The sequence below is a fragment of the Melospiza georgiana genome, chromosome 17 (assembly GCF_028018845.1).
Source record: "Melospiza georgiana isolate bMelGeo1 chromosome 17, bMelGeo1.pri, whole genome shotgun sequence".
Lineage (NCBI taxonomy): Eukaryota > Metazoa > Chordata > Aves > Passeriformes > Passerellidae > Melospiza > Melospiza georgiana.
The window spans coordinates 15,030,545-15,043,698 of NC_080446.1; the positions used below are offsets into that span (position 1 = coordinate 15,030,545).

Here is a 13,154-nt window from a genome sequence, read left to right on the forward strand (position 1 = left end):
GACAGGAGTCTCAGAGCTGGGTCACAGGGAGGGGGTGGCCCACAGGGCTGCCCAAAGGAGCCTCCAGGTGCCCCCCTTCCCCCGAGGCGTGGTGGGCAGCTTCCATGGGACACAGTGTCAGCACATGATGTGACAATGCACTGATGTGACATCACCATGATGTAACAATGCCCTTAATGCCCTTGGCTATATTTAGCAAGGAGGCAGCTGCTGTGTCTCTGGAGCAAGAGTAAGAGTGGGATCACAGCATCATGAGAGGTCTTGGCAAGAGCTGTGGAGCACCGTGCCACTGCTGGTGTCCTGCCAAAAGGCAGAGGCACTGCTGAGTGCCCTGGGAATCAGGGGGGAGGGGACCCCTGGGCCAGTATAGAGGGCTCTGCTGGGGAGCCTGGGACATGGGGTGATGCTCTAGGGCTCCAGGACTGCCATGCAGGAGGCTTGTTGGGCAACACCTGAGTGTCTGTGTCTTCCTATCTCAGCCCCAGAAGACCACGCCTGGGAGAAGGAGATACCAGGAAAATGGACCCTGAACTGCTGAACCTCCCACTCGCAGTCAAGATCCCTGTGGCACCTGGATCCAAGCCTGTCCTCTGCAGGGGAAAGCTGGGTGAAAAGGCAAAGGAAATAGATTTTCTTGAGGCCACCTGCTCTACAGCAGGAGCTGCAGCCCTTCAACTGGACAGGACTGGGCAAGGGAAACTCCAGGCTCCCTGAAATACAGAGGAGAAAGCACTTGTCCATCTTTGCACTGGTTTCTGGCACTGTGCATGTGTGTGGCCGGGCCCCTGCCTTCGGCAGACAGCTGGGTGCCAAGGCAGCTCATTCCTCCAGCTCATCCCACAATGTCAGGCCCCCTGGGGCACTTGTGAGGGAGATTCCAACCTTCTGCTTGCCTTCTTGGCACCTTTGGAATAACTTGGCTTCCCTGCCTGGGGTATACACACACTGTTGTCCTCCAGTTTGCGCTGCAGCTTCCCAAGATAGAGATTTTCTGGAGGTGGAGGTAGCCAACACAGCCCTTGGGCCGGCCTAACCCAAGGAGACTGGTTTCATCCACTCTCCACTGGCTGCATTTGAACCTTTGAAGGTTAATTTGCGGATGGGTCTGCAGTTCTTCCTGGTGGCCTAAGATACCTATTTGCTGGTGGGGTTGCTTGCAGTTTGTCTTTTCTCCCTTAACACATCACAGCCCAGCCCTGTAGTCTGTCTGTGCAGGTCTCTGTGCCTACAGAAGGATGGAGAAGACCTTTACCTTTTCACAGGTACCTTGTGGTACCTCTTCACTCCACTCTCCTGCCTCCTCATCCTCTGAAAACTCTCTTACAGCTCCACCGGCCGCTTCCTTGTTTCACTCTGGATGATCCATACTGCCACCACCTCAGCCCAGCATACAACTGCCTGCATGACCCTGTCCTTCAGGACTACCACAAGCGCAAGGATGTGCTGCATTTGCTGAAGAAACGGGGCTTTGTCACCAGAGAAAACAAGGTAGGTTTGGACATCAGGCTGATCAAGAAGAGCCCCCTTCAAGCAGGGCTCCCACAGCCCTTGCTGCAGCTGCTGCTGCTGCCAGAGGACAGGGCTGTGCATTGCTGTCCCTGGGAGCAGAAGCAGCACCAACATCCTCCTGGCAAGCCCCAGTCCTGCCCTTCTCAGCCTGCCCCACGCTGCCTGTTCAGCCCTGGCTGGGGGGACAGCAGTGGCCCCAACACCAGGGTATGGGGGGAGGGCTTGGGGGCAGCTCCTCTCCCACTGGGCTCGGGCTGTTTTGGGGAAGGCCGACTGTGTGGCTTGACAGTTTTTGGGGGATTCTGCCCTGGTCCCTCCATAGGTGATTTGCACTGTGAAGGAGTTCAATGAGTACAGGCAGTACCTGACCAGGATCAAGCTACGGTCAGAGCAGATCTTGGCACAGCAAAAAGTAGGCAAAGCGTTGTGTTCAGGGGCATGGGACTGTGCAGGGCGGTGCTGCTGGGCCGGGCGCTGTGGTGGGGAAAGGACTCCAGGGCTGGGAGCTGAGCCAGCACAGGGCACTGAGCTGGGCACGGGCAGCAGGGCCATGTGCAGGCACACACCGTGCTGAGGGAAGCCCTTCTCCCCTGCCCTCGTGCCTGGCTGAAGCAGAGTGCTGGCCTGGGCCTGCGGGAATCCTCAGCATGCAGGCGCTGAGTGCTTGTCCAGGCACCATGACCCACAACCTGGTGTCATTTTTCAGAAAGATGTCACTTTTTTTTTTCACTTTTCACTTTTTTTTCCCTTCTGTCATCCTGGGCCCAATTAAGCATGGCCCCAGCCTGCCAAGAATCACCAACACTTCCTATCAGGGGAAGCTGCAGCCTCAAAAGCCTTCCAATGTACCCAAGAGCCAAAAACTGGGGGCATGCAGAAAAGGGAGAGCAGCTCTGAACAAGGGCCAAACTTACTCCAGAGCTAAGCTGGGGCAGAAGGATGCCAGCACTGCTGCTGACTCCCAGAGGAAGCCAGATGGCACTGACAATGGCCTCTTGAATGCTATGTTTGAGCAACTAACTGCAGCACAAGCCAAGAAGCTTGAAGAGCTAGTTGAGACTGTGGTGTACAGAGTGTTTGAGAGGTTGAAGATTCCTAGGAATCAGCATGGCAGCTTTTTACAGAGGGTTGCCCAGGGAATCAGAGAAAGACTTTTAGGCCGCAGGAGAGTAGAACTTTTGGATACTTCTCTAGATCACCATCAGAAAATGGAAGTGATGGCGAAAGAGCTTGTAGCAACAGTGTTGGAGATCTTGGGGGACCGTCTGGCATCCAGCACATCCAAAGCTGCTGAGGCAGGGGTGGCAGCCAAGTGGGAGGACCTGCCTCTTGCTGGAAGAGCCACCCAAGCAGACAAATCCAAGGACACTGCAGACAGAGTACTTTCAAAGACCTCCCTTGACACACTCACCAGAGAAGTTGTTGAGAGTGTTCACTACACCTTGGAATCCTCTGTAACTTCTCAGTTTGAACAAGACACTGGCGGTGAGTACACTGAAATCCTGGAGCTTCCTGGGGGAAATGTCTCCAACAGACAAGTGCAGTCATCCCAACCATGTCGAAGGCAGGACACGGAAGCTGGACAAGGATTCCCCAGAGCATCTGAACAGCAGAGCCTGAAAGCAATGGTGAAGGAGAACTTGGAAAGAAAAAGGAGCCTAAATTCAACAGCCTTAGCCAACACTTTGGAAATAAGGACCATGTCAAATCGGATTGCTGACTCAGTATTAGAGCGGATCAGTCAACCAGGGCCTGCAGCAGCCCTCAACAAGAACTATCAAGGGCCTGTTGCAAACCCACCCACATCCCAAGGTGGAATGGAGAGCTGTGACACTGAGGACATTCTCCCTACCTTGGACCCATCGCCTTCCCAACAGCCCATCCCTCCAGCCCAGGCCAGAGCACAGCACCAAGCAAAGCGCCCAAAGTTCATCTGATGCAAGGTGTGAGGTGTGTGACTGGAGAGCTGAAGAGCCCTCAGACAGCAAACACAGACCACATCCTTGTGGTGGCAATAAAGAGTTTATTTCCAAGGCCTTGTTTGTGCTTTCTTTAGCTAGACCATACTGTCTCTGGGCATTTTCCTTAGTGTAACCTGTCCTATCTTTCATTCTTCAGCCTCTGTCATGCTGAGACCAAATTTTATAGGGAATTTGAGGTAGGGAGGCCAGAAGTAGCCAGCATTTTTGTCTTGTTTAGCAAGCTTCGCTGTTGAGCAAGTGGAAGGATCAGTTTGGATCTTCTCTGCTTTCTCTGCAAAGGAGTTCAGGTGTCACCTGTAAATCCTTTATTTATGCTCAGCATGAGCAGAGTTGTGCACTCCACATGACTCACTGTCAGAGAGCAGCAGGAGCTGTCATAGGACAGCTGAGCAGGAACTGAGCTGGGAGGGCACTGCCCTATCCAGCACAGGACAGGCCAGTGGTACATGGGAGCAAAGCAGGGACAGTGACCAGATGAACACTGGAAAATCCTACAGCGATGAGGCAGCTCAGGGGAGGAGATCCTGGCTTGGACCAGGATCTCTATCATCACAGAAATGGCTGACCTGGCTCAGGCAAGGGCCTGAGGTCCAAGGGCAAAGGTCTGTGTTTAGGCAACATTCCTGAGAAACAGGGAGGAAATTCCCAGTGAGGTGTCCTTCAGCTACTTCCCCTCAAGGGCCTGGCTGTTGTGGTGCTATTGGGAAGCTGGCCCTGAGCTTAGCAGCTCTGCTTTCCTACATTCCAGCTGAGACAATCACACTCGTGGCAGGGCAATGCACCCAAGGAGCAGCCCTAGAGAGCTGTCACGAAGGCCTCAGTGCCTGGCTGAAGCAATTCCCTGCCTGAGACCCTCCACTCCTCCCTGCCTGGCCACTCTGGGGCCTGCATGGCAGTGGAAAGGAGGAGAGTCTGTGCCAAGAGGGTCTTTTCCTGTCTCTAGACCTCTGCCAGAGCCCTCAGCTGCCTCAACACAGCCCCCATGAGGGCCCTGCAGTCTGCAGAGCTGCTGCAGCATCCCACTCTGGGGCAGGAGCATTACAGATTCATCTGGACATGGTCTCCACCCTCCACACCAATGTGCTGCAGGCCAGGGATAAGCTTTGTGTCCTGCTCTTCCCACTGTGCCTCACCTTGCTTGTACTTGTTTATGTCAGAGTGCTGCTGGAGGTCCCACAGGTCTAGCTGACCTCCAGACTGCTCCCAAGGTGCACACAAGGATGGGAGCTGAGTGACTCACCAGGTCAGTGTGCCATCATAGCAGAATTCCACTTCTGGGTACCTTCTACTTTGGGACAGTTTCTCACCCCTTCTTTGTTGACCAGAGCACCAGAGGCTGGGAACTGGCTACATATCTCCAGGGACGGGTGCCCACCCTCACCCTGTGCCCTTGGCCAGAGCAAGCACAGCCCCATCCAGGGAGTGGCTGGGAGGGACACACAGACAAGCAGACGTTTCTACATCACCACACCCAGACATCCTGATTTAGCTGGGAGAAGGGAGAAGGCTGAAGATTCCTCACCTCCTCATTCTTTACAGGGCTGTCCATTTGCAGAGGAGGCTCTACAGGCCTTTCGGTGGTCCCTGGGGTTATGGGGTCCGATGGACATGTCCCGAGAGCAAGGAGGTAACACCCACCAGGGGACACCCTAGCCCAGTATTTGGGGCTGTCTGCACTTGCAGTGCCCTTGTCTTCCCCAGCAGGCACCACGGCCATGTTGTTTCAGGGAAGCCTGTTTCAAGGCAGCTGAGGCAATCCAGCAGCTCACTGAAAAGGAAGGGCCCCCCTCCCTCCTCCATTCCACACCCCCTACATCCCTCATGGACTACCTGGTCTCCCACCTCACTTGTAATCTGAACAAAAGACCAGATGTGGCACAGATGAGATGGAAGAAATGTATCTGTGAGCAGAGGGGAACTGATGTAACCCACTAGTTCTTCTTTGGGAGAAGCTGCAGCTTTTAAGAGCCTTCACCTTCCTAACACCTTCATGACTTCGGGCCTCGATCTCTGCCAGCATCCAGCCCTGACAGCAGAGGTCACACAGTCCTCCAGTCCTCAGACACAAGCTCCCTTTATGGTACCTGTAAACACTAAGCACTTCAGACAAAATGGATAGTTTACATGGTGAGACAGAGGAAGGTCCAGGCAGAGGCTGGGGCAGGAGATGCAGGTTCAAATCCTTGTGGCCTGGACAGAGTCCTCAGCTGGTGTCCCCTGCTTTGCAAGGAATAGTCGGAATAAGCGGATGAGTGAACTCCATATGTCCCAAAAGCTTTCCTGCATGGCTACTTGTAAGCACTCAACTCCAGTCAGGTTCCTATGTGGTCCACCTCACTCAGAACACCCATGCTCCTTCCTGTTCCCTCGTCATGGGATGATGAATGCCTGAGCTGGTTTCCCCACCCCACTGCATCCACAACCAGTTCTTGCCACTGTTCACCATGGCTGACAAATGGTATAGGACAACAGGACCTCTAAAAGCAATAACCTCAGCAATTAATTCAACTTTTCCCATCTCTTTTTTTTTTGGGTGTCTCGCAGACAGTCCATGGGTGTGGCAGAGCCAGAGCCCTGCTCCACACAGCCCCAGCTTGGCACTGTCTCCACGGGCCAGTTCTGCTCAATCTGCCAGTGCTGTGCTGTAGCTACATCAAACCAGCACTGGGGCAGAATCAGGACAGGGAGCCTCCCATCTCTGCCTCCTGCCAGAGCCGCAGGGCTCCCAAAGCAGACCTGCCTGTTCCTCTGGTCTCTATCTTCCCACAGGGCTGATTTAGTACAAAGCTCCATGTAAGGATTGGACTAAAAACCTACATGAGGATTATACTAAAAACTGGCCTCTCATTACCCAGGAGCTTTGAGGAGGTGGCAGAACTTCTGTGCATCTCTGGTGGACAAGGGCAGGGAGACCCTTCACATTTTCAATGGAAGGAAAGACAGTGGGGAACTTCTCTATAGAGGGGTAGCCTTGTGGTTGCCCTGTCCTGTAAAACATCAGGCAGCTGCCAAAGCTAAGCCCTTTCTCCACCTCAAGCTGAACCTACAGGCAGGTTGTTCTGGTTTGAAAGCAAAACCAGTGAGAGACTCCAAGTAATACAATTTATTAGGAAAAGGGAAAAAAACAAAACAAAACATGCAATAATACAAAAGAAAAACCACTGACAGAGTCAGAATACAACCTGACACCCTGTTGGTCAGGGTGTTGGTAGCAGTCCAATTGGAATGGTGGCTGCAGTCTTCCTGGAGTGGCAGATGTGGTTCTGTTGGAGCAGTGATCCTGTAGAAGAGCGTAGTCTTCCTCTGAAGATCCAGTGGAAAAGGCAGCTGTTCCTCTGAGAATCCACTGGAAAGGTTGATCTGGTGTCCCAAAAACTCAGATTATATCCAGTTAAGAATCCTTGGCTCCTCCATCTGGGCGGGGCATCTCACAATGGGATGCTGTAATTTTTATCAGTCGTGCAGTGACATTCAACAGCCCATTAACAGCTAATGTCTCCCCAGAGGGAGGATTGGTTTGTGGAAGAGATGAAGAGAACTGCCCAATTAACAGAAGATAACTGTCAGACCTCTAAAAGATGGCAAATAGAATACACATTGCCTTGCAATCTAGGACACAGGTTCAAAATCCACCTGTGATCCACAACATCTGCCCAGCCTTTTCAGGAGCTGAGTTGGCACCTGGGCAACAGACATGAGGGCATGGTGTCTATCAGCTGCCATGAGCAGAATTGCTTTCACCATTTCTGTTTGCAGGCATAGCAAAAAGTTCTTGTAAGGGTCTGTGAAAAGGAGAGTCAAACCAGCCGGAAATCCAACAGCACAAGCAAGAGCACCCGGCACTGCAGGAGTGCTGGCCCCGTTGGAACACATCAGTCTCTCACAACCAGCAGCAGGTAATGGACAAGCCACTGGTGCCTCCTCTCAAGGAGCTGCGTCCCAGCTGCCCTCGAGCGCCGGCTCCAACTGCACTGCTCATAGAAGCCTGGAACAAACCACAAGCTTGTTCCAAGGCCATCACTTCTTTAACTGATCCAGGTGTCAGGTCATGGTGACTGTAGGAATGAGCCTGAGTCTTGGAGCCTGAGCTGAAGCACTTGGTTTGTGGCCTTTTCTGATTTGGCAAAAATCAGCTCATTTCACAGAAAAGTTTTGGGGAACACTCAGAAATTGGGCTGCAGACATCCCCCTAGGAAAGGGCTGTGTGAGGTTACAATGTTCCTGGTCTTCCTTCTGCGTTCTATTGCCCCACAGCCCACCTACAACACTTCTGCCAGCCAGACTGATGGGAAAACTCAGTGGTATGGCCAGCATATGTGATCCTTAACTGCTGGTGTGACAGAACAGTCCTCATTGGCTTTGTCTGAAGTGCAGCAGCTTTTCCTAGTCTGACAAGACAGCGACCCCCCCCCAGAGCACCAGCAACACAATCCAGAGCCTGGGGTCATTCCTATGTGGCTGAAGTGGCACAGCTGGCATCTGCCCTGCAGCCCCACGACACTGCGCAACCAGCACGAGTCTCGAGCACCAACAGACTGCTCCCAGTGGTTTCCTGGATGACCAGCAAGGAAAGATGAGAGAATGCTCTAGTCTGAACATAAAAATGTCCCCATCAGTTTAGCCTAACAGCCCAATAAATTACATCTGCATCAGCAGAGACCCCGCAGGAGGCCATGCAGAGGATGCCTGTGTGGCCACCTCCTGCAGCCCACCTGCAGCACTCCCAGCTGCTGGAGAAGGGACACAAGCAGAATATCCCTCTTACCCTCCAACTGCCCATAAACTTCTCTCATACCTTTATGACCCTGAAAGGCTCCAGAAGATATGTGTAAAGCAGTATTGTCTCTTACGTGTTTCAAACCATTCTCTTCCAAGATTCATTAAGTGTCCTTTGGTAGTTGCCTGAGAATTAAGAACAACAGAAGCAGCCCAAAGCATGGTTTCCAAATGCTTGCTTCATGCTGATTCTCAAATCTTACTCAAGAGCACTGACATTCAGGCTGAAATGTGCAGCCCCACACAGATGTAATCATGCTGCAGAAATTCCCAAAAAAGACAATTCACAAAAGATACAGCCATGAAGATTGTATTTATTACTATTAGAACAGAGGAAAAGCTACTTTACTGATTGATATTTACAAATCTGTTGGCAAAGACAATAATATCCAGTGTCTTTTATGAGCATGTTTAACAACCCTTGCCAGAATCATTCACTTTTACTAGCAGCAAATGCCTATGGTTTGATTGACTGCCACTGGCTAAGTGCAAGAAGTAACATGGATCACCACTGCAGTGGCTGCAGGCAAAGCCTGACACAGACACAGGCACCTGCAGCCCGAAGGAGGGCAGGTCCCACGTGGCTGCTCCAGCCCTTGGCAGGCAACAGGACAGCCTGAGCTTGTTCAGCAATTCAAATCTCAGGACAGCATGTCACAGCTGGTAACCTCTGCCTGTCTCTACACTTCTGGGGGAGTAGCTTCACATGTGAAGAACAAGTTGTTCAGCACTACAGAAGGACAGAACAAGCTGAGAGGCATCAAAGCATGGAGATGGGTGTGTATGTGAAACAAATGCTGGCACATTTCGTGGGCATGCTTGACAAAGCTTATTTTGACACGGGAGCAAGATTTCCTGGACCACAGGGTCATCTGGTATGAGGAACCTTTATTCAGCTGGGCACAAACTGAATTCCTGTTCTGGAGTTCATTCAAACTCATCTGAACATAGGCTCTGGGAACCCTCTTAGAAAGAGTCTGCACATGGCACCACACTGGCACTGATTGAGGCATCAGCTCTGAACGTCACTGTGGGCAGGGCTCAGCTCCCCACTGCAGTCTGGAGAGGATGATCCCAGGTCCCCACTGGAAAGGGAGGGGGATACAGAAACACAAATGCAACCTTGCATGATACTGGCGGACTTTGCACTGCAACAGTAATCCCAAAACACACATTTTTGCAGCAGACCTGCCTCCAGCAAGGAAAACACCTCAAAGGAAGAGCATGGATACCACAGTTGACTACAGGCAGTACCAGCATTTCTCAAGCACACAGCACTGCTGCTGCTCTGCCTGGAAGGGTGTACCTGAGCACAGGAGCACTTCTGACTGTTGTGGGCTTTCTTTAGACCTGGGCTGAGCCTGAAGGGTGGGTCAAACTGGTATTTAGTTCCTGGCAGAGTAGTCTGGGAAGGATGTGGTATTAGGAAGGGGAGTGCAAGGAGCTGGAGCTGTGAAGGCTGCTCTGAGCATAGGCTCAGGAGCTCCTCAGCAAAGCTGGTGTCAGCTCAGCTGTCTGTAGCAAACAGGAGCTGCAAGGCCACTGGGGTCACTGCTCCAGAAGATATGGCCCTCACTAAGAGGATGCCAAAGTGGTTGTTTACCTGTTTGTTGTTAGGTGTGTGGCCTTCCTGTTGTACCCAGCATCATGGTGTGGGTGGGTACTCAGCACAGGGCTGGTCTTACACACTGCTGCACAGCCCTACAGTTCTTGAACCTCTGCACTTTCACAGCCCTTTACCAACAGCACTGTGGGATGTCAGAACAACTCTGACATCTCCAGCCAACAGTCTGCAGAGGTGAACAAGGCTGGCCCCAGAGTAGTAGGATTATTCCTGATGAGGCAGCACCTTCCCTCGGACCAGATCTTGCCACAGCACAGGAGTGATGTTTTCCTACCTCAAGTTAACTCTGCCTCCAGAAGGAAAATGAAGAGTCTCACTGCCGCATGTAGCAGTTCCTCACACATGTCACAGCGCTTTCACTGAGCACCCAATCTTGTGGCTCTCAGGAAGAGGACTGCACACTGAAAGGCCAGGAACTGCTAAACCTGACCTGGCATGCCCAAGGATTTCCTGGTGCTGACAGAACCAAGCCTTCCAGAAATGTCCAGTCCTTGTGATCATACATTGGGAGATGCTGAAGGGCTAACCCAGGGCATCACAACAGTAAGGACTATGGAAGAAACCTAAGTGGAGAGGAGAAGACTTAATCTAGCAACTCCTTAGAGCAACGTTTTGCAGTGTGGGGCCAGTGGCTCAAACCAGCCCTTTGATGAAGCTCGTGTCCAGGTGTACTATCAGCATGCGGAGAAAAGACATTTCTTTGCGTGTGTTCTCAAAGATAATGCGAGGGTCGTCGGACTGGCAGCGCAGGCAGTTGGGGGCCATCACCATGGCCAGGTTATTCACATCCATCTTTGTTCTGCCCACATTTGATGGCTGAGCAAAGATCTGCAGATAGCAAGAACACATTCAGATGGAGCAGTGGGAAAGGGCAAGGAAGTCCAAACACATGGCCCAAGAAAAGGTGCAAGGAGAGCAGATGTAAAGCCTGCCTGAAGGACAGTGCCCCAAGTGCCACGTGTCCACAGGGAAGAGCACTGTGCTCTGACATAACCAACAGAGCAGCAGCCTTGGCAGACAGGAAACCAACTCCAGGCTCTACAAGATCAGGATCAGGGTTTATTGCTCCCATAAGGAACAAGGCCAGCAAACACCCCTCCATCAATCCCACCTTAATACAGATTAGAGATCTTAAAATTGTGCTGATGGTCCCGCCACAGCTGTCCCACTAACTGAGCCTCACATGCTCCTGGCCCCAGTGCAGGGCTGGGGGGGCTGCCTACCTGCAGGAAGTGTATGAGGTAACACAGCACCAGTCTGTTGAGCTCCGGCAAAAGCTGCACCACAGCCACAGCAGCATCGGGGTTCTCATAGTTGTTGATACACTCTTGGTAGAACTGCTGGGGGATCACAGGCTCCTCCAGCTCCCGATACCACAGCTTGAGGAGAGAGGCTGGGCAGAAAGCAGGTGCATGAGAACAGCTCTGGTCACTTCCCCACCCCCTTCAGGGGCAAACTTGGCAGTGAGAGAGATGGCAGAGAAGCGATTTCTGTGCTTGTGCTGCTTCACCTTGATTCAGTCTTGGCTCTGAAATGCTCAGGGACCCAAGCAGACCAGTTAGTGGCAAATACTGGCTGCTATCTACCTGCTCCTCTAGGAAGCAGCTCTGGGACTGCCTAAAGAAGAGGACAAGGAGACCTGAAAGACTCCCACCACTCTGCCCAGCTTGCACAGCCTTACTACATCAGAGACAGAGATTTCTCCCCACACCCAGTGTTTCCTCTATGGGCAGTGTTCGGAAAGGCAGTGAAAAGACACAGAACAAAATCCCTGCATGTCAGTGCAGACAGCTTGTGTACACATTCCCAAGCAGCAGCACACACACTGAGCTGCTCTTGCACCTGCCCCTCCACACTGTACCGTGGCTGAGGCTGCAGCAACACACCTGCAACAGTCCTGTACCTGGTATGTTGGGGTCACTGAGATTGTTTGGGATTCTCCACTGATCCACCTGCAATTTCAATGCATTGACTTCATCTATGTCACCTGGTATCCTGCAGAGACACAGAAAAGGTCCTTTTGAGTGAGCCAGGCAATGTGCTTGGTGAGGCAGCAAAGCATGGCTCCGAAGCTGCTTCTGGGGCCTCAGGGAGAAGGGAGCAGGGAGAAGGCCTCAGGCACCAGTGGCAGCTACAGCAGCAATTCCTCAGAGAGAAGGGGGTGCTTATTTTTATACACCATCTTGAAGTGGGGGCTCTAACTAGCTCAGATATCAACTATCTCTGTTCTCAGGAGTGAATATTTTCTGTAACCAGACTTCTTTGCAGCATGTTCAGACCAAAGATGAGCAGCATCTCTGGCTAAATATAGCTATATATATACACACATCTATCTATCTGTTATCTATCTACCTATCTATCAAAAAATTTACCCATACAAGGTAAAGTGAGCCTTTTAACAACTATCTTAAGTTTAGGTACTGAAAAACTAATTCAAATCTTAAATGCAAAACAAAACCACACACAAAGAAAACAACAAAGAAAACCCAAAGCCAAAGCAGAGTCCCCCATGCTCACCACACAGATTCTGTGTCTCTCTTGACTCCTTGTGTCTTGTGCAGCACTGAGGCTGATGTGCTGCATTAGATAAAGAGCTCTGCCAGGATGCCAGGGAGGGAGCTCCTCCCTCCCCTACACCGGCTAACCACCATTGCCAAATCAGATGAAAGCTCATCACCCTGCCTGGGGATGAGTTGTCCACATAGTTAAGTCACACCTACACCAGTCCCCTCTGTGCTAACACACGCAAACTAGCTAATGACACTACAAGAGGTGATTCTTGAACCTGAGGAAAGTCAGATTTTGTCCAGTCCACAGTGAAGTGCTATTCTTAGGGAAGAGGAAGCTTGTGGAGGTCGATCTTGACTTCTTGGCTATGAGGACTGACATGTGGTTTGCTCAAAAGTAGCACAGTACCGCAAAAGCTCACCTGAAAATCCCCTCAGTCTGTTCCCCTCCCAGGGCCAGGACCTGCTGTGATAGCTGTGTCTGCACCCAGGGGAGCTTGTTCCCTGGATACATGTCCTGCTGCCGCAGCATGATTTCCTCCAGGGAGCTGCCGAAGAGCGATGGCGTGAGGATGGCATTCCTGGCATGCGTTATCTCTTCCACTGTTGGCTTACGGAGGCCCTGAGGACAGAGAAAAGCTTTGTGCAGCCATGACACAGCCAGCCCACAGAGAAAGAGTGACCCAGGGATGGGGATGGTGAGTGGACAGGACAAAGAAGACTGACCCCCAGTGTGGGCACCTTGTCAGCCTCCTG

General features: G+C 51.9%; 2 protein-coding genes across 2 annotated transcripts in view; one reads left to right on the forward strand and one right to left on the reverse strand.

Annotated features, from left to right (window-relative positions):
- Window positions 1–845: 845 nt before the first annotated feature.
- LOC131090892 (uncharacterized) lies at window positions 846–3,490 on the forward strand. The gene is made up of 2 exons (XM_058036558.1): window positions 846–1,488; window positions 2,283–3,490. The coding sequence occupies exon 2, from the start codon at window positions 2,514–2,516 to the stop codon at window positions 3,444–3,446; it is 933 nt and encodes a 310-aa protein (XP_057892541.1). The 5' UTR covers window positions 846–1,488; window positions 2,283–2,513; the 3' UTR covers window positions 3,447–3,490.
- A 5,073-nt stretch (window positions 3,491–8,563) lies between these two features.
- Window positions 8,564–13,154, reverse strand: part of LOC131090889 (rho GTPase-activating protein 39-like) — a 55,096-nt gene continuing 50,505 nt past the window's right edge. Inside the window, exons 7-10 of the mRNA XM_058036548.1 lie at window positions 12,821–13,020; window positions 11,795–11,886; window positions 11,115–11,284; window positions 8,564–10,719 (exon numbers count right to left, since the gene is read on the reverse strand). Of these exons, the coding sequence (XP_057892531.1) occupies window positions 10,525–10,719; window positions 11,115–11,284; window positions 11,795–11,886; window positions 12,821–13,020 (657 nt within the window). The 3' untranslated portion in view covers window positions 8,564–10,524. The remainder of the gene's footprint in view (window positions 10,720–11,114; window positions 11,285–11,794; window positions 11,887–12,820; window positions 13,021–13,154) is intronic.